The sequence below is a fragment of the Terrapene carolina genome, unplaced genomic scaffold (genome assembly GCF_002925995.2).
Source record: "Terrapene carolina triunguis isolate 2854851 unplaced genomic scaffold, T_m_triunguis-2.0 Scaffold69, whole genome shotgun sequence".
Lineage (NCBI taxonomy): Eukaryota > Metazoa > Chordata > Testudines > Emydidae > Terrapene > Terrapene triunguis.
This window is the reverse complement of record NW_020664420.1, coordinates 37,063,104-37,090,437: the sequence shown is the minus strand read 5'-3', so window position 1 is coordinate 37,090,437 and position 27,334 is coordinate 37,063,104. Positions and strand designations below refer to the sequence as shown.

General features: G+C 39.6%; 1 protein-coding gene across 1 annotated transcript in view; it reads right to left on the bottom strand.

The window, feature by feature from the left end:
- Nucleotides 1-641: 641 nt before the first annotated feature.
- ARSB (arylsulfatase B) overlaps nucleotides 642-27,334 on the bottom strand; it is a 113,572-nt gene continuing 86,879 nt past the window's right edge. The window contains exons 7-8 of the mRNA XM_026649255.2: nucleotides 1,500-1,628; nucleotides 642-1,123 (exon numbers count right to left, since the gene is read on the bottom strand). Coding sequence (XP_026505040.1) covers nucleotides 858-1,123; nucleotides 1,500-1,628 — 395 coding nt within the window. The 3' untranslated portion in view covers nucleotides 642-857. The remainder of the gene's footprint in view (nucleotides 1,124-1,499; nucleotides 1,629-27,334) is intronic.

Sequence of the window (27,334 nt, the reverse complement as noted above, 5' to 3'; positions counted from 1 at the left end):
AGATAGATGAAGCAGTACTACCATCACTTGCAACCTCCACATTGTGCTTTAGCTGGCAAAGAAAAGTGCTTGAATCTCCTGCACAAGAATTCAAAACTGCACTGTGAAGCACAAGCAAGAAGAAATGAACTGGAAAAGGCAATGCAAAATGAAGGGATGTCTGATAGCTGACTATTAGATGAAGGCAGTCTCTGCTGTGATAACAAAGGCACAAAAGCCCTAAAGATTTGGTACTCACAGCCAAGGTGGGCATAAAATCAAACCAATGCTCTAACCATATGTCAACAGTGGACAAGTGTATAGCTAGATCTTTTGTTGCCCAGTGGGAGGAGGCTTGTACTTAGAGACTTCTGAATGCATCCATTACTGGACAGATTTGTATGGCAAAGCTGAGAAAATGTAATGACAGCTGAACTCAGAAACTGGCTTCTTTCTCCTATTTTTTTTTTTAAACCTCTGTGTTAGCCTCCTATAAGATTTGGCCACTGGCAAGCATGAAATCAAACATGTGACTTTAAATATGAAAGAAGTGGGTAGCCTTGCCTCTGTGACTCATTAGAACTTTCCAAGTGAAGTAATATTTCCCAGCTGGCCAGCAGCTTTAACCCTCCATTTTAGAGACTTATCACTGACAAAGAACATCAGAATGACAGATTTATTATTTTAACAGTGTTTCTAGTACAATCAGGGGGTGAAATTAGATCCTCAATACTGCTTAAGAAGAAGTAGAATTGAATAACCCAAGGGATGAAATCACAGTTAAAAGGGTAAAAGAAATGAGGTCAAAATATGTGACGAGGACCCTCAGTCCGCAATTTCCACCACAGTTGTATTTTTCAGGCTGCAAATGTAGTATTCTACATCCAAGGCCCCCAGGCTCCAGTTGCTGCTGGGTCACAACGGGGGTCATCGTCAGGGTAGAACACAGGCACAGAGTGTTTATAGTAGTACTGCAGCCGGGAGAGCAGTTTTTTCACAACGCCAGGATATTTTTCAGACAAGTCGTTTCTCTCCTCAGCATCTTTAACAACATCAAAAAGCCAAAGTTTCTTTGTTGGTGGGTCAGATGATAGAATCTTTGACTCACTGAACAAAGGTGGTGGTGGGAACCAGTGGCTGCAGCCTACAGAAATAGGAGCAGATAAGGAATTAGATCTCAGACACACAGGGAAAGAGTAGCCTCATACTTGGGACTCGGTGTTTAATATGACTTGTTTAATTTCAAAGAAATTAAACTGGAGTTGCCTCCAGGAATCTGGTTTTCCCACTGCAATGTAAGCACATAAACAGAGATTCAAAAACCATGACTTCAAGGAATATATTGTAAATATTTTCCTACTTTTAAACGAGGCTCCGCCCTCCTGGTTTTTACATTACATAGTAAATCATGAAAGTTGAGAAAGAGAGTAAATTATGGAAATGCAAAGTTTATTACGTATGAAATGGGATGAACTGGCAGTAGAGGTAAACCTCTAGGGAAAAAATAATCATTTCATTACCTGGATACCCAGTTAGTAGTTTCCACTTTCCATGTCGAATTGCAGCATGTATGGATATGTTGAAGATTGAATCGTCCCATGGAAAAGAATTATCCTGTGGTGAAGATGTCCTGTTGTCAATACCAGGACCTTAATGGAACAATAAGATAGATTTAGATATATTTCATAGTTATCAAGATTTTTTAAAGAATTTTATTAGGAAGCAAACCAATATAATGCAATATTGGAATACAAACACGTATTCTGCAAGACACGTATTCCATATAAGTACAAGTGGCTACACTACAATATAGAACAGAAACTAAAAAAAAAAAAAAAAAAAAAACAGGTTTAGAGTTAAGATTACCATTTCTAACATTCATGATATTTATTTATATACCTGTTAACATAATTGTCTAATATTTCAATTCTCAGATCTTCAACTATACCCACAAAAGCTGTGCATGCCCACATAAATTGTTTGTGCAAACAACATATTTATATGTACACACAGGTAGCTGCATGTGGAAATATCAGTTTGAATGCAAATACAGTATTTGCCTATGCAATGGCCTGTTCATGTGCATTTTTACAGCTGAGAACCTAAATTTTAAAAGTTTGATGCTATGTATCTGCCTGTGTTACAAGGGAATTCTTGTAATAAGATCAGAAACAATGACACGAAGAGATGTCAAGATAACTCAGTTTGATGCTGTGGCATCTTTCAGGAGGTAGTTTTATTATAACATTTGAGTTGGAAACTATCAAATTAGAGAGCCACAGGGACTCATGTGGTTGGTTTTTGCATCTACAGCTCAAAACAGAATCAGCGGGATGTGAGTTACAGCTGGTATAACTGTTATGGCAGACTGGATGCTGAGAGTAATACTGGAGAGTAAGCAGAGAACAAATCCTACAAATCACATGAGGCAATATAAAATACATTTTATTTTAAAAAAATGATATATGCACTCTTAATTGATTTTATATCTATCAATAGATCTACTGATACAGTAACTCTGAACTTAACGTCCTCTCGCTTAACGTTGTTTCGATCTTATGTCCCTGCTCCATTACAGAACATGCTCGTTTAAAGTTGTGCAATGCTCCGCTAGAACGTCGTTTGGCCGCCTGCTTTGTCTACGGCTGGCAGTCCCCCATCAGCTCCCCTACTCCCCGCACCCCAGCGCCTCCCGCCTGCCGGCGGACCCCGCGGTTCAGCGTCTTCCCCCAGCTCCCCCCGCCTCCTGCCTGCAGCAATCAGATGGTTTGTGGCGTTCAGGAGGCTGGGGGGAGCAGGGAGGAGCGAGGACGCAGCGCGCAGGCTCCTCCTCCCTCCCCTGCCTCCTGAACGCCGCAAACCAGCTCATTGCCATGGGCAGGAGGCAGGAGAGGGAGCGGGGAGGCTGCGCGCCACATCCTCGCTTCTCCCCCCAGCCTCCTGAATGCTGCAAAACAGCTGATTACTGCGGGCAGGAGGTGGGGGGAGCAGGGGGAAGGCGCTGATCTGTGGGGTCCGTGGGCGGGTGGGAGGCGCGGGGGGAGGGGGAGAATAGGGGAGCTGAGGGGGGCTGCCAGCCTGTTTAATACCTGTATTAAATTGCTTGTTTAAAATTGTTTAAAATGTATATAATGCCTTTTGTCTGGCAAAAAAAAATTTCCCTGGAACCTAAGCCCCCCTATTTACATTAATTCTTATGGGGAAACTGGATTCGCTTAACATAGTTTCGCTTAAAGTCGCATTTTTCAGGAACATAACTACAACATTAAATGAGGAGTTACCGTATATAGATATAAACTCAATTAAAAACACATATACCTTTTGTAAAATAAAATTTTTGCTCAAACACAAAGTTCCATTAAATGCAGAGGTGAAAGTAAGCTGGTACGGTATGGTATGGCGTACCGACAAGAGCTGGTACACAGCTGACCGTACCGGCAGGGGGCAGCTTCCCTAGGCCGGCAATTTAAAAGGGCCCTGGGCTCCAGGCAGCAGCAGCTGGTGCCCCAGGCCCTTTAAATTGGCGCCAGAGCCCCACTGCTGGAGCCCCAGGGTAGTGGCGGTGGCCAGAAGTCCTTGGGCTCCAGTGGTGATTTAAAGGGCCCAGGGCTCCCGGCCACTGCTACTGCAGCGGAGCCCCAAGCCCTTTAAATCAGTGCCAGAGCCCCGCTGCCAGATTTAAAGTTCCCGCCTCTTCCGGTTGAGGCCCCACCCCCTTCCGGTTGAGGCCCCGTCCCCTGCTCAGGACCCTGGCCCTGCGTACTGCTAAGTCCTTTAAGTTACTTTCACCCCTGATTAAATGATATATTATTTTTCACTGCAAGTTATGGTAAGTGTATTTCTAAAGAACACAAAAATATTTTAGTTTAGTTCAGGATTTTATTAGTAATTTTGTTTTGCTAGTCAAGTCCAAATGAACTTTCAAATAGTGCAACTTTTTGGCTCTTTTAGCAAACACATCTACAAAGTATTAACTTGTATACAACTTGTTTGAAATATTTTGAATAATTTATACACACACAGAATTCTATCAGTCATAATCTATCTACTGTAAGACTCTTATCTTGTGCCAAGAACTTTATTGTCTGTTGTTCAGTCAGTATGTTGTTTCACAAATAGTACAGGTCAACTCTCTTCAGAAATAGCAGCTACAGAGAGAACTGTATTCATACAAGAACAGCATTCGCTATGTGACAGATCTGTCTATGGTGTATTTATCAGATGCTAAGCACTACAGTATCTAAGCTCCAGATGCAATATTAAGATAAGCATAAATATTATCTGATATGGTCTCTACCCTTGCCATCCTATAGTTTGTCCCCTTACACTTGGATCTTTCTCCCTGTATTAGTCTTTCTTTCTCCTTCTCTCCCACTCCACTATATTCTCTGCCTCCTCCAACATAATTCTTCAACTTCTGTTATTGCAGGTGAGCTTCTGCTCAAAAAAGTTTTGCACTGAGCTTTGAAAATAGTCCAATTAGACCTTATTCTGATGTCTTCTGATACAGTATTCCATAGACTAGGATTGGACCAGCATTGAAAATGCCCTGCCTCCAGCTCCCAAGTCTTTCAACAGAGGCATTTCTGGTCAGTGAGTCAGTGGTCAGTGAGTTCAGCAATCAGGTAGCCTAGGCCCAATCTTAAAGATTTGGACTAAGACCCTGAATTTAATTGAATAAAAAGCAAACAAGGAGTCAGAAACTAGCGCACAGTTTTGGATTAGCTTTTTATTGGTAAATGTTGATTTCACCACACAAACACAAACAAACAGACAAAAAATATTTCCATCAATAATAAAGAAATTTAGATAGGCAAAGTAAGAAAAATGCAGCTTGAAAACACAGAGTTTGAGGTCAGGCTATTTAATTTGTATATTTTGACATTTGAGTTTTGACTGTTATAAATCTGTAACATTTTGAATCTCAACATCTACTGTCATGAAACAATTATTGCCTGACCCCTCAATTTACCGCAACTGTGAAAATCTAAAAATTGGTAAAAATAAAAAAATCACACTTAAAAAGAAACAAAAAAAATTAAATTCTGCCAAGCCTCGCTATCTACTCTTGTATCATCATTGCTAGTCATGTTCAAGTGGTGGAGGACTGTTTGTATTCAAGATGGACTAGAGTGTGATGGGCTTTGCCTGACAAATCTAGGTCGTAGGAGTTACAATAATTCAGTCTCGAGAGGGTGAAATACTACAGCTCACCTTCTCCATACAAAATGCTCCCTCTACCATCAATTATCTTAATTGCAAATAGGAGCCTCTCTTTCTCTACAACTGAGCATTCTCCAACAGCACTATTTCCTCTCATTTATGACACTATAGCATTTTCACTGTTACAAGAAACAAGTGAAGTTTCATTCAAAAGTTGCTGTTTTAATATTTAATGCTACATCAAATATATTGGTATCATATGTCATAACATATTTGGTATAGATATTTGATGGGTAACCAAAGAAAGCATTTAAATAGCTTATCTATATAGGAAAGATAGGCACTTTTGAAAATTTTATCCCTAGTCTAACTGACTTAGGAGCCTAAATCCTATTTTCAAAATGGATTTAGGAACTTAGGAGCTCAGTGGGATTTAGGTTCCCAAGTGCCTATGTCAGTTCTGTAAATGGGACACAGATTTCTAAACCACTTATGCACTTTTGAAAATTTTACCCTAGATCTTTTTTCTACTATTGTGCATAGTCTCTGTATAAGATGCACTTTACACAGTTGGGCCTAAAGTTTCAAAAGTAACTAATGATTTTGGGTACCTAATCTGGATCTTAAAGGGGCCTGATTTTCAGAGGGCAGGTGCTCAGCACTTCTGAAAATTAGGCCCCTTTAAGAAGTGTCAACTTGTACATAAAAAAATCCAGGCATCCAAAAATGCTAGTCACTTTAAAATTTAGGTGTTGAATTACTAACATGATTCATATTTTACTTTACCATTTCAAAATACACACACTTGCGTTAAGAAGTCCAAAAAATGCACAATTGAGTAAATTATGTAAACAAAAGCCTGAATGATGACCAGAACGGGTGTTTCTTTTTATAAAAGCTTATAAGAGTAATTGATTGGAACATCATAATTCAACTTGCTATTATACAATCCTATAACATACAGGTGAGCCAACCAGTCAATTTTGGACAAACCAAAAAAATAGTTTATCTACACTTTTATGTGCACAAGTAAATTTGCTAAAAGACTTTTGGGTACATTGCTCTTAACATGTGGGGAAATTGCAGATGTAAATCCTTGCACAGATGATAAGAATACTGAATATCTCAATATTAATATTTTGGTTTTACTGTATCTTTAAAAATTACATATACAGCATCATAATTTTAAAATAAATCTCAAAAGACAGTCCCATTTCCTGTACAAGTAGTTTCTCCAAAGAGATCAGAGCCAAAACTTACACAAAGCATGTGGTAGCATTGCTAACATAAAAATAACTTTAAAAGTTAAGGGTAAGAGAAGGATGGAGTAATTCGACACATGAACATTGGCAATGGCTATCCACACAGATAACAACAAACTATATCAGTGTAATCTAAGAAACAAATCAGGTATTCACTCAAGGCTTGATTCTCATTTACAGCAAAATAAATCTAGAGTACCTCCATTAAAGACAGTGGAGTTACTATGAATACCAATGTAACTGACCCCTAGATTATATTTTAATTATATTTGTACAATTTTACATTAAAAACCAGGATTATCAACTAATAATTAATATTTGTCATTATAAGAACATAGGATTTGCCAGACAGAAGCAGCACTTGGGTATATCCAGTCAAGCATCCTGCTTCTAGAAATGACTAATATCTGATCATAGAATCTCAGGGTTGGAAGGGACCTCAGGAGATCATTTAGTCCAACCCCCTGCTCAAAGCAGGGCCAATCCTCAGATTTTTGCCTCAGATCCCTAAATAGCCCCCTCAAGGACTGAACTCACAACCCTGGGTTTAGCAGGCCAATGCGCAAACCACTGAGCTATCCCTCCCCTTGTTTTTCAAAGGACAGTGAAAATTCTTCAAAACCTCTTTACTTTACCTTCTTACCTTCTCTCCTACTTGCTCACTCTGTAAACTTCTTTCACTTGATTTTGCATCATCTTTCATGCCATCCCCTATGCTTGGGAAAAAAACTTCCCATATCCCACTTGGTGTCAAGCTCCATCCCCTTCCTCCTTTGAAGCCGCACTTCAAATCCCTTGCACTGTCCCATGTGTGCTCTTGTCCCATGCCTTGTTCAGGTTAGATTGGTTGCTCTTCCAGACAGAGAACGTGTCTTTCTATGTACTTCTGTACATTTACAGCACTCTGGGTAACCCAGTACATCTAACCAAGTGTGCAGTGCTTTATCGAGATGGGGAATAGGGAGAGTGATTCCTTCCTGACACCTATAGTGATCAGCATATACATGACGTGTGATTTGTGTTCTTTTAGCATGTACAGTTATAGTTATTGATCAGACTTATTCAACTCTTAGTATCTTTTCATGGTAGTATCGCTTCTGATATCCAGTAATTCCACACACATCATATATGCTCCATAAAGCATAATTTCCTCTAATTATTCTAAATTACTGACCATTTAAAATAACTGAGTGACCTCTTGGTTCTTCTGATATTATTTAGTGGATGTACAGAGAGGAGGGGTCTGATCCAGTTATAAAGGGACTACCTTTTATTTCTTTAAATACCTCAGTCAAGTCCTCTCTAATGCTTCTTTCCAGGCTCAATAATTCTAGTTTGTGTCACCTCTTTTTCTCTCTGTCTCATTGTGCCTGTAAAAAAGTCTTCATTTCCCTTCTGTGGACCTTTTCACCGTGAAATTGGAGTGTAAGAAAAAGTATGTCAGACACAAATTGAACCAGAAAATGTGAAGAAAAGCACTACACATGGTATTTATTATCCAGGCTGGAAATTTCAAATCTCTCCTCATTTATTGTTTATATTCTTTATGACTTGTTTCAAATTGATTCAATCTTTAGACTTTCAATTGGCAAACAAAACATCTCAGACAAATATGCTGTGACAATTTATATTAAAAAATTCAGAATAGTCAATGCCCATTCTGAGTGGATTTACAGGACAGAAAAGATATAATCTGAACTTCAGCTCTTTTGAACCAAAGTTCAAATTCCTTGTCACCCAGTCCGATATATAAATTTGTAAACAGAAATTCATTAAAGTGTGATAAAAATAATTATAGAGAATATTAATTTGAACTTTGTTCTCTAATCTTCAGTCATAAAAAGATTAGCCAGCAGATAAAAGTGGAAGTTTTCATTTAAAAAACATGTACTATGGATACAGTCTCTCACATACCAGTGTGTTTACAAGACACTTACAAGAGACGTAGTGAATGTACATGACTCATTATTCCCTACACCCCTTTTCTCCCCCTAAACATAAGGCTAGCTCAAGTAATTGGTAGAATCTTAAAGATCTGAGATATAAATAGCCAGTACATCTATGAAAGAAAAGGAAAACTAACCTAAAATATTATCCTTCAGTCTATGATTAAGATGATGAGAATGAACCATGCTGAGAGGAGGGTTTTTTTTAAAATGGCAAGAGATCAAAGACTACAGTTTTCTCTAACATGGCATTTTGTGAAATCCCAACCACATAAGTAAGAGGGTCCAAAAAAACATTGCTTGAGGCACACTGTATTCCTATGCAGTGTGGGCTCATATTCCAGTGTGTAAGGAATAAATCTGGGAGTTTTGAGAATAGTTTTGGAGTAGGAGGAAATAAAGTTAATTTAATACTTAGTTTGGAAAGGGAGCCCCATCCAAGGAGTTAATCCAAAATGGCTATCGGATGAGCCATGTCTCTGCAGGCCACTGTGTTTGAACAACAAACTTCTGTATTTGTAATGAGCTAGATACAACTGGTGTCCAATGTGGAAAGCAGAAGCAGACTAAGCTTACACCTCCATTTCTTTATCTATGAAGTGGGGATGGTAACAGTTACCCACCTTTGGAAAGTGCACTGGATTTATTCAGAGAAAAGGTGCAAATCATTACCATTTTCCACAGTTACACTTCTGTTTGTAGTAATAGAATATTCCCATACAATATGACTGCAGGCAACTATAGGACAGGGAAAAATATAATCATAAAAGGCTGTAAGCTTCATCACAAACCAGCTAATGGAAGAGAGAATAAAGCAATTATTTTAGCATAACCTCAGATTGGCAGGGCCGCCGAGAGGGGGGGGGGGCAAATGGGGCAATTTGCCCCAGACCCCGCAGGGTCCCCCACAAGAATATAGTATTCTATAGTATTGCAACTTTTTTTTATGGAAGGGGCCCCTGAAATTGCTTTGCCCCAGGCCCCCTGAATCCTCTGGGCGGCCCTGCAGATAGGTCCTGTCATAGTTTAAAAAGCTGAAGAGTGTATATTATGAAAAACCACTGAAATCCAGGATGAGAGGGGATTCCAAAACTGACTGTCACTCTTTCCAATAAAAACTAGAAACACATCTAAGGGCACGTCTTCACTACCCGCCGGATCGGCGGGTAGCAATCGGTCTATCGGGGATCGACTTACCGCGTCTAGTGAAGACGCGATAAAATCGATCCCTGATGGCTCTACCGTCGACTCCGGAAATCCACCGCGGCAAGAGGCGGTAGCGGAGTCGACAGCGGCGCGGCAGCGGTCGACTTGCCGCCGTTCTCACAGCCAGGTAAGTCGACCTAAAATACGCCACTTCAGCTACGCTATTCACGTAGCTGAAGTGGCGTATCTTAGGTCGACCCCCCGCTGTAGTGTAGACCTAGCCTAAGACACATACTAGACAGGTGCTATTGTTCTAGAGGCAAGTTACATAAAGTGCATTCAATGAATTCCAGCAAGTGCTGGAGATGCCATTATCATCTTCCCTTTTACCCCCCATCTCTCTCTCTCGCTCTCTCCTCCCCTTCCCTCCCTCGGGATAGTCTGTCATGTGCACCATGCTTGGGGATTCCCTTAGTAACTACAGGTCATCGCTACATATTAAGACTCCTGGACTAATAGAGAAAATTACATCAGCTCGTTGAAATTTTCTGCCAGGTTTTCTGAATACGTGACCCTGCCTCCCCCCGTTTACTCTTTTTTCAATATCTTCACCTATTTCCAAGTAATTCATAACAAGATCCAAACGGGGGATCAAAATCTTTCCCCAGTACAGTATAAACCACTTACAGTGGACTAATGATAGAAGGGAGAGATAAGAGGTCTGCATGCCACAGCTCTCCTTGAATGGGCAAACAGATCAACAAAGCATTACTATAGAGCTATTTAGGGTCTGTCCTGCTTTGAGGAAGACGAGGAGCCCTAGTGAGAGATCGCAGGGTACAGGGTGTGTAGACCTCCACCACCTTTCACTAGGATGCAGTGTACACTCCCCCAACACAGATTCAGATCCTTAGCCAGTAGAGAGTGAGATAAAACTTGGGTCTCATGGAATCCACATGCTCAGGGAGCACAAGGGACCAGAATATGCCCAGCCCCTGTGCAAGGGTATAAAGGAATCCTATCACATACCATTCAGGGCAAAACACAATCAAGTCCTTTATCTTTAGTTGACATGGGCTAATAAGTGTGAAAACAAAAATCAAAACTACTTAGAGTTACAATTTTGTTTTAACAGTGATCTCTCTTCTTCCGTGTTTTTAACAGCAAGTTTACCTGAATTAATGGAAAGACAGGCTTTCAAAAGGCCCGACATTGCCTGATAATTACCAAGTCCAGAAAAGATAAATTCACCTTGTAATTACAACTTCTTTATATTATGCTGAGAATCTGATCCAAGCCATTATCAATGATTCACAAATTTTTTAAAAAATGTGTACCAATATTTTTGCTGAGAGGGATGAATGGGTTGCTACATCTCAGAGCAGTCTCTTATTTAATACTTGAAAGGGACCTTTAAATAAAACCACACAGTTTACAGAGTCACTGGGATTTTTTCCAAAAGAAATAGTTGTCATTGAAAAGTGATTTGCATAACCTTCATGCTCTTTCTGATCAGGAGATAATAAGTAGTTCATAAAAACCACAGAGGAGATCCATTAAGACAAAAGTCAGAGACTGGCAAACCAAAAAACACTTAGATGTGAGACCAGAAAGGAGTCGGATATTTACTAGTACAGCAACTTAACGTAGTTATGTTCCTGAAAAATACGAAACAATGTTAAGTGAATCCAATTTCCCCATAAGAATTAATGTAAATGGGGCTCCAGGGAAATTTTTTTCACCAGACAAAAGAAACTATAATATATCTATATATATATATACACACACACACACACACACACACACACACAGTATAAATTTTAAACAAACAATTTAATACTGGTACATAATGATGATGATTGTGAAGCTTGGTTGAGGTGGTGAAGTCAGAGGGTGGGATATTTCCCAGGGAATGCCTTACTGCTAAATGAGGAACTAGCAATTGGCTGGGCCCTCAAGGATTAACTCATTGTTGTTAATGTAGCCCACACTCTACAAGGCAGCATGAATGGAGTGCATGGCAGACAGAGACAGAGACACACACTGTGTGTGTGAGAGAGAGATGTGCATTGCTCCTTTAAGTACACTGACCCCACTCTAAGGATACGTCTACACTACCTGCCGGATTGGCGGGTAGTGATTGATCCCCGATCGCTCTGCCATCGACTCCGGAACTCCACCACGGCGAGAGGCGGAAGCAGAGTCAACGGGGGAGCGGTGGCCGTTGATCCCGCACCGCGAGGACGCAAAGTAAGTGATTCTAAGTCGATCTAAGATATGTCGACTTCAGCTACGCTATTCTCGTAGCTGAAGTTGCGTATCTTAGATCGATCCCCCCCAGTGTAGACCAGGCCTAAGTACATTGCCTTTTTAAATACCGGTATATCAGCAAGCTGAGAGGGCAGCTGCTGCCAGGAAGCTTCCTCCGTCCTGAGCCCTGTCATGTGTTCCCCCGCTCTATGGAAGAGGTTGTAAGCGGAGTGCAGGAGCAGGGGGGAGGAGGACATCCTGACATTAGCCCCCCCGCACAGCAAGCAGGAGGCTCCGGGGAGCAGCTCCAAGGCAGAGGGCAGGAGCAGCACACGGCAGTGGGGGGAGGGACAGCTGAACTGCCGGCAATTGATAGGCTGCTGGGCGGCTGCCACACAGGGAACTTAGGGGAATGTGGAACTGTTAGGGGAGCTGGTTCCAAGCCCCCACCAGCTAGCTGCAAGGGGCTGCTCTTTCCACAAGCAGTGGACAAAGCAGGCGGCTGCCAAGCGACGTTATAAGGGAGCGTTGCACAACTTTAAACGAGCATGTTCTCTAATTGATCAGCAATGTAACAACGAAACAATGTTAACTGGGACGACTTTAAGTGAGGAGTTACTGTATTTCCATTAGTGGGCGTTAGAGTTATCACACCATTGTAATTTCCCAAGAAATCCCAATTGTATTCAGCAGCTTCACAGGTTCTCATAAAAGTGGTAACAGGATCATTCTCCTGTTGCTTCCATTAAAACAGATCCAGGATTTTGCACATCACAGCTGCTGTTCTCATTTAAATCATTTTACTGTCTTCTCAGGGTTTGAAACACCTACTCATATGGCATTATTAAATGAAAGAGTTGCTCCCCAATGGTGCAAAGTCATAGGTAATACTTTTCCATTCACAGGCTCTGCAGACTACTGTGAATCCACCAGAGTCTGTTTTTTGCACTACAATATCAGAAGTGGTGGGTGGGGAAGGAGGACAGAACATCTTAAATATTATGGAATTAATACTAGCTTGACAAAAATTAGATAGAAAAACAGTTTAGGTGGTAAAGGTGGCCTTTTACCTCTACAAATCACCCCACCTAGTCACCACATACACCATACTTTTGCCAGAAGCTGGGAATGAGTGACAGGGGATGGATCATTTGATGATTTCCTATCCTGTTCATTCTCTCTGGGACACCTGGCATTGGCCATTGTCAGAAGACCCAGTATGGCCATTCCTATGTTCTTACTTCTGGAATGTTTGGCAGATCCATTTTCTTCTGACTAATGCTTAAATCTGGAACAGTAGGAATAATGCAGCTCAGGATTTATGTCTTGATCCAAAACCCACTGAAGTCCGTGGAAGTCTTTCTATGGACTTCGGTGGGCTCTGTATCAGACTGTTGAGGCGTCAGCAGTAATGCGCAGGGAGCCTACACCCTATCAGCTATGAATCCTTCACTTGATCATCAGATATAAAAGGAAGTAATTAAATATCTAAAAGCATATAAAATGTTGTAGATAAAGCAGCTATGTATTCAAATACTTTACAACATTAAATAAAAAACAAACCTCAAAGAAATTACATAAAGACAGACACATTTTTGCACACAACACACAGGTAACTGCATCCTAATTCCATACTGGCATACACAGCTGTCCAGTCTGCATGAACAAATTGGAAGGTTTATTACTGCAATTATGAAAATTTGGTCATTAGCTTCCAATTTAAAATGGACAAACAAATGAAATTTAGTTTGCTTTTGCCTCATGCAATCATGTACAGACACTATAATTCATATAGGTCTCTATTTAGGATTTATAAAATTGCATCTATTACATTCATTTCTGGGAGCATGTTATTTTAAAACCAAAAAAATTAATGAGTGTTAACTAAAAAGATTCTCAACCACTGGAAATTAAAAACAAAATTAAAACACCAGTATATCCTGTCCCCAGTCTGATAGGCAAAAGCCTAAGACGACAGCTCAGTTAGCCTTCAGGGGATGGTGTGTAACAGATGTGAAGTCCCTTGAATCAATAGAGAAAACAAATTTGAGTAAATTTTTCCTGCACTGCACCAACCTCGGAAGCTCAAATCTAGAAACTGTTTGTTCAAACACACCAGCTGTTCTCCTCTGCAGTAATGAACAACCAGGAGAAAGAGGGGCAGTCTCTCAGATAGCAGGGACCCAAACCACATGATATTTTACAGAGTCATAATCAACACTTGAACTGTACCCACCAGCAAATAGGAAGCTAATGCAATCTATGGTGCACAGATGTAACATGATCCCTACAGTTAGACCCATATCAGCCACTATACTCTGCAGCCAGTATAGCTTGTATATGTTCAAATGTAGCATCATGTAGCACAAACAGGAGTATTTCAATCTGCAGGTGATAAAGACCTAGATGAGAGAGGCTGAGTGCTCATCCAAGAAAAACAGTCACCGTCAAGATAAATGCCACCTGGGGTATTCAGAACAACTTGGGATATAAGAGCACCCCCTACTTTGTGAATTTTATTGGCAAAGGGTGGGCAGAGACCAACCCCTGCCATGAAGTTGCTTCCTTCCATCAAACAGCAACACCTTGTTCTTCTTTGCAATATGTCCGAATGAACATTTATTCAATTCAGTAGCTTTACTGGTCACTGAGAAAGCCACACACATTGCATCCTCTGGGCGAGAAGGAGGACAAACAGAACTGCATACCTTTAGACATAGAACTGTGTATAATTCGCACACTGACAGCACCACAACCCAAATCACTTCACTATCTCCTCTAGTTGCCTAATATACCATATATTTTGAGCAAGAAGTGTGCCAGAAGAGAACCCAAAATAGGAGATCATATATAGAAAACTGTGCACAGTTGGGAGCACCACACTGCAGACCGGATATTATAGAAATGAAAAAGGTACAGGAGAATGCAACAAGAATAATGAAGAGTTATAAGCAGGGATGGGAAAAGGTCTGGAGGTTCTGCTATCACCAGATATATCTGACAAGAGGAAATGAAGTGAAGCTAAGAGAACTCTGAGCTCTAAGGCGAGCTCAGGGAGGACAGAAACCTTCCGTGAAGCAGAAGGGCAAAAGCTCGCTTGATCTGGATTTTCAGTATGAATACAGACCATGAAAGCGGGGGCCTCACTTTTTCTGGGAGGAGGGATAGCTCAGTGGTTTGTGCATTGGCCTGCTAAACCCAGTGTTGTGAGTTCAATCCTTAAGGGGGCCATTTAAGGATCTGGGACAAAAATCTGTCTGGGGATTGGTCCTGCTTTGAGGAGGGGGTTGGACTAGATGACCTTCTGAGGTCCTTTCCAACCCTGATATTTTATGATTCTATGAACACCAAGAGTTCATGAGGAATTGTTTTACACAGTGGATATTTAAGACTAAAAAAGAACACAGTTGTGTTATCAAGAATTGTATTAGAAAGATACATTAGATGGTCACCTTGACCACTTGTTTATTGTCCTTCTTCTCTCTGTTGCGTCTTTCAACTGGGGGTAAATTATTCATTACTGGTTTAGGCAGTTTGGGATGTAGGTTGACCTGGCAAGTCAAGGAGGTCTTAGGCTCTAAAATGCCTAAGCAACTTTTCAAAATGGCACTTACAATCCTAAATTGCTTAGATGCTTTTAAAATTTTTACTCTGTAAGCTCTTTTGGTTAATAAAATAAATAATAACAATAAATGGACATCCAAAGATAGCAGTGGAGACTGCGGTCATGAACACATTGTTAGAAAGAGCTACATAAGCACTTGCAGGAAAAAATGACAGGCTACAAACTAGTCAAACGGGTGGCTAGACTCATGGCCTCCTTTTCTCCCAAAACTTCACGTTTACTATTTATATGTAAGGGGATTAGAACAGTGGATGTTCATATTCTACCTATGATCAGCAATACCTATGAACAACAAGGTGAGAGCCTTACACTCAATCTGCAAGCGGATGATGGGAGCCTTTTTGGTTCATGTTCAACAGTAAGAGAATGAGACTAATAATCAAATCCAGCTCTCCTGCATTACAGGAATGAACATGGGAACTAGACTGTCCATCAAACTCTCTTGTGCAATAGAAGTAGCTTCCTGGTTTTATTAAAACACCACAAGATGGCAAAAGACAGATCAAGTTAGATCCACCATGCTAAATCATGACACGCTAGATTACTATACTTGTGTATTATGACATGTAGAGGGGCTCGATGTATTAGCTTGATACTAATCTGATACAGCAAACAGTAGTTAGTATTTAATAATCTGATACCCATTTCACATAATTTTGTGACAGCATTAAAATAACGGATTATATGCTCATTTACATGACACAAAAGATAGCAAAAATAAAAGTAAATAAAGCAAGATTGTTTTGGGAGGCTATATATATTTTTTAGTTCTGATTCAAACACACCATGTACTGTTGGAAGCTATTTTTCCATGACAGAGCATGTGCATTGCAGTAAATATGTTCCTTTGCAGAGAGCCAAATTAAAAACGGTTTCTGAAGTTTGCATAAGTTACCCTCACCCCTATTATGCACTTTATTAATTTATTTCACCTTGACTACAAAAATGAGTGCCTGATCTTGCATGATGTTGAGGTGACTTCAGTAGGATTTATGGGTGTTTGTCAGAGGTACTCAGCAACTTGAAGAACCAGGCACGAAACCAGAAAACAAAAGTAGTTGCATTATATTTGGCAATATCCAAAATAAGGAACAGAGTTTTATTTAATGTTTTGGAGAACTGTACATGAGCACTTGATACACAAAGCAATACTTTCTTATCTAATTATGGAAATAGAATTTTAGTCTGGCACCTGATTGGCCCATTGCAAAGTTTTGTTATACCATTAAAGACATCACTAATAAAACCCCAAAACGCCTAGCTCATTCCAAAACACAAAGAACTGTAACTGCAAAAAAGGTTAAAAAAGATGACAAAAATTCTATGGTTATGAAATGTGTAAGTTTCATAACAGAAATTACATGCACTAGTAGGGTCTTTGGATTTTATTAGGCACCTGATTCCATGCACTACAATATAACGTTGAGATCATTTCATGCTCTTATATACCCAAGACAGTAACTGGCTAATAAAAACTTTGGACAAAATGAGATTTGCATAAACACAATTACTATCAAGTGCACTGTAAAAGGATTAACAAGCAAAAAGATGAAAAAAAGATGGAGACACAGATGTACTGAAAGCAGAGAAACACAAACACTTCTACCAAGAGTAAATTTACTTAGGTGAGTAGCTACCCAGAAATCAATGGGTTTGCTCATGTGAGTAAGTTTTAGCAAGTCAGAGGCTACCCACTACTAATTTATGTCTCACTGCACAATTTAATGTATACTGTAGTGGAGTTAATCCTGCTAAGAATCAGATTATTATACATGCATAAACAGATGCTGTCTAATCCATATGCAACTATAATAAGAATTAGACCTTTCTGAAGTATTTCTTGGACTTTGACATGGAGCATATCCTATTCAAATCTTTTTGATCATTATAATTGTGTCTGAAATGTTGTGCATTTAGTATTTGTCACAATTGTTCTTTGTTTGTCAGGAGACGCTGTCGTTATGCAAGGAACTTGTAGAAGCAGATAATTTTGCTCTTTTTATGTCTCAGTTCAGAGATCTCCTTTTGAAGTAAACAGCTCTTTCCTGAGATTGGGCTGGAAAATTAAGTATTTTTGAAGCAATGTAATAATCAGCACAATGCTGACTATTTCACCTATTTAGTCATTGCAAAATAAAGCATGCAAAAATTTACATGTGTGGGTGGGTGGCAAGGAAGGGGACAAGCTGGGGTGGAAGATCTGTCAACTCTGCTAGAAAAAGGCAAAGTAATGGACCTAGGGGCTTATTAAGTGAGAGAGATAAGGTACTAACACATGAAAGATGAAATAATTCAGTGTTTAAAGTGCTCTCCAACCCCATTTCTAATGTGTTTCACTCTGGACAGTAAAGAGACTGTGATAAATATACAGACACAAACACTCACTTGAGAAGTAGAACAAATTTTATTACAACAAGACTAAATGAGTCCCTCACAATGACTTCTCCTGTTGCTCCTTAGCTTCCTGGGGCTGAGGTCTGCATTCCATGCAAGGTTCAGAAGAACAGATTTTTACTCTGAACCTTCTTTGGTCATGAACTTTGGGTAATGACCAAAAGGATGAGTTCGCGGGTGCAAGCGGTGGAAATGAGGTTTCTCTGCAGGGTGGCTGGGCTTACTCTCTGAAACAGGGTGAGGAGCTCTGCTATTTGGGAGAGCCTCAGAGTAGAGCCGCTATTCCTCTGGATTGAGAGGAGCCATCTGAGGTGGTTTGGGCACTTGGTAAGCATGCCCCCTGCAAGGCTTCCTTTGGAACTCACTGAGCACGTCCTACTGGAAGGCCCCGAGGCCGACCCAGGACATGCTGGAGGGATTATATCTCCCAGATGGCCTGAGAACACTGGGGGATACCCCAGGAGGGGCTGGAACCTGCTGCCGCCGTGAGTTTCACCAGGAAAAGCGGCATAAAGGAAAAAGAAGAATCTCCACCTTTTTTGGACTGAGCTTCTCTGACTGTCCAATAGTTTACTTCAGGGATTCTCAAATTTCATTGCATCCTGACCCACTTCTGACAACAAAAATTACTACATGACTCCAGGAGGTGGGACTGAAGTCTGAGCCCTCTCGAGCCCCGCCATCCCAGGCGGGGGGTCAAAGCCAGAGCCCCACCGCTCTTGGTGGGGGAGAGGGGGTGAATTCCAAGGGCTTCAGCCCCAAGTGGTGGGCCTGTTACCTGAGTCCTCCCCCCACACTGAGGGCTCAAGCCTTTAGGCTTCGGCCTCAGGCAGTGGGGCTCAGGCTTCAGTCCTGGGCCCCAGCAAGGCGTATGCCAGCCCTTGGTGACCCCATTAAAATGGGGTCGTGACCCACTTTGGGGTCCTGACCCACAGTTTAAGAGCCACTGGTTTACTCAATAAAGGGAGAAGTCCCCAAGTCAAACTGAAGGACCAGTTATCTCCTATATTTCATCTACATTTCACTCCGTTTTTCCTTCTCATGTCTGCTTTTTCTGCTCTCACTCACCCATTCACCATACTTTCTAGAGTGATGCTACTGTCTGCCAGATGACAATCCAAATGAATAGTTCCCTCCAATGACCCAGTTTGGAACTGGACCTCCTATTTCACCTTTCCCTTTAACAGAACACTTGATTTACATTGTTTTAATCATGCTTCTAGAACACGAATCACTATGTACATAAATACCAATAGCCCAAACAGGAGTGCTGCCAGCTTTTCTGCCGCCCTAGGCGGCGGACGGTCCTGCCCCAAAATGCCGCCCCCCACAGAGGCAGCGGAAGGTCCCGCCGCTGAAATACCGCCACGGTCGCCGCCCCCCAAATTGTAGCGCCCTAGGAGACTGCCTAGGTCGCCTAATGGGTTGCGCTGGCCCTGACCCCAAATATCGCCTCATTCTTCCATAGCCCTACATATGCTCTCAATTAGAGCTCTCTCTCACTTTCTCTTTTTCTCTCTCTGGTAAGATACATTCTGACATTGTCTCCCAGCTACATTGACCCCCATTAAGATTACAGCTTTTTTTTTTTTTGTATAAAACACGCCAAATGCTGGGCTCTCGAGAGTAATGGCATGATGAGAATGGAGTCCTCTTCTGTATATTACATACTTCAGTTAACCTATTGTTTTTGGATAGCTAGTGAAATATTTAACAACACAGGCACAAGGACTGGAGTAGCTCAGCTCTGCGAAACAGGACTATTCTAGATAAGTAACTTAAATTCCCACAAAAAATACAAATGCAAAAAGAGAGCAAATGTGTTAACCCATTTTTTTTCTTTTGAACAATTCCTGGGCAATTGTGTGCAGAAAAAAATAAGGGCTCACTTCCCTCATTCCTTATAGCCTCTAGTTGATTCCAGGAGGGATGTAAACCTTGAGAGGGGAAAAAACATAAAATAAAAAACTTTTAAAAAGACCAGTTTTTCAGCCAGCCTCTAATTTTGTGCTCACAAATTTAAATGCATATTTGTGCTCAAAGACAGGTGTTTGCTTGCACAAATCGGGTGGCTAGAGACAGAATTACCTAATTTGTACACGTAAATATAGTTTGTGCACGTGTGAGTGTGCACAATTCTGTAGGTGCAGAAGTTGAAGTCACTTCTGAAAATGTTCAGAGATGTGCATGCGGGTGTGCTAATATTGACTCTGTGCTTTGCTGACTCTGAACTTCTTAATTGTCTTCTGAAATTTAAGTGTGTGTGTGTGTGTGTGTGTGTGTGTGTGTGTGTTCTAGAGACACCAGCCCATCAAGCAATGAATTCAGCACTCAGAGCACCAGAGAAGTTGTTGTCCATTTTATGTTAGATCTGTATGTGAATTTTTTTTTTTAATTACTGCAGAAAGGAAAAAAAAGACAGTATTTCTGGAAATAATTGCTTTCTTTGCAACCACATGAATCAGTAAACTGTGGAAAGTGTAGGCTCCCTGTTGATGCACACACATGCAAGCATCTTCTAAAGGACCAAATACAAGCAATGCATCCACAATTATAAGTTGCTACTAGTCATTAGTGTTTGAGAAAACCAAGGCTTCATCCTCCTTCACTGAATGACATGGTATGGGGAATTGCTGAAATCTACCGGGAACTTTATCATATATATTTTTGAGCTAACGTGGTAGTTATTTCTCATTGCTCTCTCTCTTGCTGTGTGTGTTAGTGTTACAGTCTCAGAGAGGCTCTTGGTGGTTTAGACATGTAACTTTCGATAGCCTAAGAAACAGGCCCAAACCAAAATCCTGGATTCTACCAGACCACTTAAAGAATGTAAAGATCATTTTGGCATTTGAAAAGTTTCACACAGCCCTGTCATTTGAACATTATAGGCATTTACTGTACACATACATCACAGTTCTGTACATAGCCAAAGCTAGCACTTCCATTAAGGCAACAAACTGAATTAACACTGGACTGCCATTTTACTTGAATTTCCTTGGATTATGCATTGACAATCTTTTGGATTATGCACTGACAATCTTTACAGTAACATGAGATTTTTCCTGCCATGTCGAGCAGAAGAAAACATATGTTAATTAAATGGATACAAGTTTTGTCTAATGTCAGTGCCAGACTAAAACTGTGAAAACTTCAGGAGTGCTAAGTATTGCATTTTTCATTTCTATAAGAATACGAAACTTAATCTGATCTTTTCCAAGCTCCTCAAAAGACCTGAATACATGCCCTTATGTAGTAAGACAATTTATCCCGTAGCTGAAATCTTTAACCACTCAGATGACCTCACTCAACATAACCATTTATCTGTGAGACAAAAGCAAGATTAAAGAATTTTCTTTGGAAACTTACTGAGGAATTAAAACTAAAAAAAGAAAAAAAATTAAAGGACAGTGGGAGCAACCAACATTTGCAGATCTGAGAGATTTGATACCATGTGAGCTTTTGAATATTACAGTGTCTTCTACTTATAATCTGAGAAACTGAACTCCTTTTTCCTTGTCTCATTTGTTTATTATTTTAACAGCACTATTGCTGAGTGTGCTTGGTGCCTCCCAATAAAGATATACAAGACATGGTGAGGGATTCTGTCCTCTGCTACAGCTCTTTTATGCTGTGACAGTGTAAAGCAGCTATTAAAGCCTCAGATCTGGCCAGAGAAGAATTTCCCCTTGCCCAGGCTTTGCAGAAAGTAACTTTACGCTGGCCTACAAAGATCCTGACACAAGCCTGGGAATAGGGGACACGCAGGGGGCAGAACAAGCATGTCAGTGATACAAGGGGACAGCTATCACTGCAGGAATTGTGGGCTGCACTGCCATTCATAGAAAGCTGGAGACAGGCATCTGAAACTTAGGGAGCACCCATCGGGTTCTCAGAGTTATTGTGGTGGCCCAGAATTGGGTAAACACAACGTTGGCTTAATGCTACCTTAGCCCACACTGTCCTGGCCGTTGGGCTGCAAGTTGTGCACTGTGCCTCTGAGATGAGCTGCACAAAATTGCAAGCAAGATCCCTAAAGAAAAGAGGGAACTAATTAAACAAAGGGGAAGAAAAGAATATGGGAGGCAAGGAAGGACAAAGACAGTATCAGTACACATTAACTAAGCAAAGACTAGAGCACAACATGATGGAGAAAAACAAACAAAAAACAGCTTTTTTAAACAGATGAAACAGAGGGGGATATTTTCAAAAACTCAAATGGCCATTAGGTGCTCAACTCCCATTGAAAGTCAGTAGGAGTTGGGCACTTAACTCCTATTTGTGCTCTGGAAAATGTCCTCACAAATGAATGAGCAGGAGACTTAAACTACGAGAATTATTCTAACTTTCTTCTTTAACAGGGATGCTTTCAGAATCCTAAGCAGAGTGTATAGATTTTATTTTTTTAAAAACATATATAGCAATAATTATGTTTTTAAAATAACCTAAACAATAGACAAAGACGTGATGTATAAATGTTTAGTCTTTCATTCCTTGAAATATAGGCTTTGTAACACTTCTACAATATATTTTCTTCTGCCTGAAATGAATATGGAACTCTTATTTCTGCAACTAAGGTACATTTTTATTAAGGGAGTTTTTACGAAGGGAGGGAAAAAAGGCATCAAAATGTCAACCGTAGAAAAAATAGTTGTTAAAAAAAGATATAACATCATTATATATTTAATGAGAATTAAATAAAAATTGGCTGTATAACAAAGCCTGCACTGTTTTCCGGCTTCAACTATCAGTTCGAGGCCAATTCCTAGTTCCACTGAAGTCAATATCAAGACTCTTACTGACTTCAGCTTTTGGCCCCTACTGCACATCTTGAAATATTTTCTTATGATAAACTTTATATTTGCCCTGTTTAACTAATTTGCAATTGATTGAGTTCATTGCAAACCTATCCTTTCTGAAATAAAATCTATAAGGAAATCCAGAGACACAAGAAAGTGCTTTACAATGGAAAAAGTTAGTTTTAAATTAAAAACTTCTAGTGTCTGAGTTGAATAACTGAATGACATTTTGCGATTATAGTCATTTTGATATTATATACAGTACCACTATTTAAACAGTATAAAATAGTTTCATGTAAAAATAGCACTAGTTTGTGATTAATCTGTTTTACATAGATATTAATGTATATGCATTTTTAAATTTATAAAAAGCAGACTAATAAATTACTTCTAGCTAAAAGTTTTTTTCTTCCTGTAAGATGCTACAGGAAAACTCCTAATAAAACTAAAGATAAAAGTTCTGTGGTAACTTTGGATCATAAAATGTTTATCTAATGTTCTCTCTGTGTAAGAGAATAAACAATCATCAACATGACAGCAAAATAGCTTCTTCATGGTTACTGCTTCCAAAAGGGCTACAGTTTAAAGAACAATAGAGCCTGTGTGGATAGTCTAAACTTCATAACACACCAAGCCCTTCCCCATGTATCACAAACATTTCCAAAAAATTGGTGACCCAAGATACAATGTCCAAAGAATTGTATATATTCTGGAAGTTTTAAGGTACTAAGTCCATCTGGACTATAATATATCTGTGCCATCTACAATACTGCTATTCTCTACAGAAACACAGATAAAATATTTATAATTTTTATTCTTCTGCTAAATCATTTAAAACCTACAGTTTTTCCCTTAATGCTGGTAAAAAATTATTTCCAGAATGTTTCCACTCATTCATTCAAGATTTCAATAGTTCTTTGCCAAGAATGGTTTCCCATTCCAGTTACAGCTGTATGAAAATTCTCTCCTCCTCTCTTTTCCGATACATTTATTTTTAATTTTTTTGCACGTGTCATTGGGCGTAAAGCCTTCATTACCAGATTACTACTCATTCCAGATGAAAGTTGAAAACTCATTAGAATCCCCCAGCCCACTATAATATACTCTTTTGTAAATGCAGATGGCTCCCAGGCTAGCAAAGTTTGTGTGTATCTTTTTATTTTTTTATTGTCATTTTTTATTCCATGATATATGAAACAATTATTTCCTGTGAAGGAGGAGGAAGCTGAAATGTCAAGGGCTCTTCTTGGCTCCTCTAAGGCAATGAATTATTAAAGAAATAAGATATTTTTGCTACTTCATTGAGGAAAGACATTTTCTGACCTTTTTTGCTACTTTATGGTGATAATGAATTTTCTGCAAAACTCTGAGATTTTCGGTTACTTTATTAAAATAAGACTATTTGAGGAATAGCCATGACCTTGACCTTTGAAGAATTAATGGAATACTGATTCTGAAGGAACTGATCAGGCTCTCTGGTCATTATCCAGACTATAATTTCTTACTGTCATGTCGATAACACATAGCTGTGTGCTATACCTATACAATGAAGTCAAACGATCTTAACTCATTTACTTGAACTACAACTCTGGATACTTAGACTCAAATCCCACTATTCATCACTCTTTATGGTGATTTTAGTTGGTACACCATGCTGTTTTGAGTCTAGATGAAGGATTGGGAATAGAAGATTAACAGCAACAGCCTGGTATAATACAGGCTGTGTGTTCTCTGAAGCTTAACTTCAAGGGGCATGTCAACATAAAAACATTTGGTTTTTTCAAATTATTCTGCTCCCCCCATTTTTTTTTCATTGATTATATATTTGAAAATAGAATAATAAACATAGATGGTGAAGTCCTGGGCCTGCTGATGTCAACAGAAAATCTGCCATGGTCTTCAATGGGGCCAGGATTTCACTCAGGGTATTACATTTTACCTGGCATAATTTAAACACTAGAATAAAACTACAGTAAATCAGAACAAGAGTAAATTTATGAATAATTTCTGTGATTTCAAACTCCACAAAATTCAACATTATGATTTAATATGTAGCCCTTCTTCACTCATATATACACACGCACGCACCCCTGCCCACCCTTCAGCTCTCTGCTCTGACTGAGGCCCTGTATCATTGCAGATCGTTAAAAATAAGTGTGTGGGATTTTTTTCTGCCTGTCAAGCCAGGGGGTGCGGCAGCACTCCCAGCACTCCTAGTTCCAGTACCTATGGTGGACAATGGCTCAAACTAAGACACCGGGGACAGGTAAGGCAATGCTTTGTAATAAATGATAGATCATTTGCATTTGTAGTATTTCGGTAAGAATAAGGCAACACAGGCTAGCTGACCAGCATTTGGTGCATTTTACTTTTCCAAACAAACAGATGTTCTGGGAAGCACAGTTAATGGAACTGTTCTTTTATTTTTTTACTTATTCCGGATCATTTCCCCATTTCAAACAGTCAACTCAAGCAGCTGATTACACTAAAATAATGACTTTTGTTCATATTTTGATTCTTTGAAAGGTATTAATCTGGCATACACATTAACTGTGTTTATCCTAGTCAAAGCACGCAGATTGCTCATCCATACACATACCTGCTGCACACACAAGCTGCTATTGAGTGACTACACTAATAGGGGGTTGTTCCCACCTCCACCCCGCATTATTATTTGCAAAACTTGTGATCATCAGGAATAGACCATGCAGAAATCAATCCTGTTCTATAATGACTCATAGAATCTTCTTTCACCCAGCCACAGTAAGTAAAAACTGGGGCCTAAAGGAGTCTACAATGTCCCTTAATCAAGATGAATTATTTTGGTATTCGGATAGATATATTATATAATGCTATAGCCATTCTACTGCAATTCATTATGAATTAATGTCCATGTATACAGTATTACCAAAAATGAAGTGGTTTCTCTTTCATAATAGACTTTATGAGCGTTCTACTTACCCCCATAGAGCAGACCTAACCCCTTAGTATGCAACCATTTATTTTGGCAATTAATAGTGTAATGTATGAGGTAATGCCTTTTTTCAAATGGCAAGAAGAATAATGTAAATTTTGATTAATTTTGCCCAGAGCAAGTAAGAGCTTGAAGAGAAGTCACAAATGGTTTTACAACTCTGAATTCCTCAGTCTTGGATTTCTGCCTTTAAGAATGTTTTTTCTCCAAAATAAATTGACTACAATTAGTAGGCCTACAGTTTTATGATGCCTTTGAAGTTTTAGTTTATGGTAAGCCTGGAATTTTAAATGAAGGTGAAAGTTTCTTCAATATAAAAACCCCACCCATCAACATTTTTTTTGGATACAAAGCCTATCCTTTAAATTCACTTGATGAAAACAAATTTCAAGCTGCTTATCCAAGAGGAGGAGAAAGTGATTCCCTGAAAATAATCTACAAGATTCTGTAAAACTCTGCATTTCATTAATGAATTAGCTAGTCAGATTAAGAGATAATACAGAGGGTACTGACAGATTCTGATTAACAATTCCGAATTAAAGGGTACATTTTCTTTCACTGTGTCATTTAATTCTGATTCTGTGGGATATAGAATTTCAGTGCTTTTTGAAGACAGACCATCTAGTGATGACTTTGTGGAAAGGAATATGTTTGGTTTAGCAGTTAGGGGAATTTAGAGTCAAATACAGTTGGTTTTTAATTCAGCTGAATCACCAAAACTTGATGAAATGCCATAAGGCTGTTTAAAATAAAGCAGATCTTTCACAATGAAAGAGCTGACATCACCCTCCCAGTTGCCAAACCATCAACAATTTGGAAAGCTATTTTTTAAAGGGATGAAGCAAATTTTTAAAAAAATGTGTACGGTAGATTTTCTGCAATTTCCTTTCAAGACACAAGTGCTGTTAATTTAAAGTACCTTTAAAGGTATTTTCTGCACCTTATTTGGGGTCTCAATAATATTTACATTACAGAGGAATGAGTACTATTTAAAGTCAATATAATATTGCCTCTGCTGTTTGCAATTTTGTTGAGTTATTTAATAAAATCTCAAGTGAATTTTCAAATGGAACTATTCTAATTGAGAAAAGACCTGGAAGGACTAGACTTTTTGTTTTAATCTTCTGCTTTTATGTGCTTGTGAAGGACATGGGACTGCTCTGTACTAATTTATTAATACAATATTGTGACCTAATTATTGGAATGTTTATTGTAGGAGTACACAGGGTTAAATCAACACGGCTGTAGGGAAACAAACAGACAAATTAAACAATGGATCGGGATAAGACACCCCTCACAAACACTTGGGGGTTGTAACCAAGAAAACTGGCCTGGAGGATTCTGGCTTGACTTCCCAGTGGAGCTCAACAAACTGGTTTGGGCAGCAGGATGCAAGCCTAGGAAACTGAGATAAAGAGTCTGCAGCTGGATAAAAGTGATTCACTCTCAAGGCAAGTCAGGTCAGTTATTTGGGAGAGACAGCAAAGGGAGGCCTGCCTACAGTCTCTGACAAATGATGGCAAGCCTCCAGGTAAGATAGTCTGCATGCAAGCCTATGTATTGTTTTAAAATATTTTTCTCTTATGTTATGCTTTATTTAACCCTCTTAAATCAAGGTATTGTTTAGCGTTTTCTAGTTTACCACTGGTTATAAGTTCCCCAAGGGAAGAACAGCAGGAGCCGAACCCATTTGGACCTGCTGGAGTAACCACAGTGGATCCACGGCGTATTGTAACCCAAGGCCCAGTCTACATATGGGAGAATCTCATGATATCACTCCAGGAGAGGTAAAAGCATAA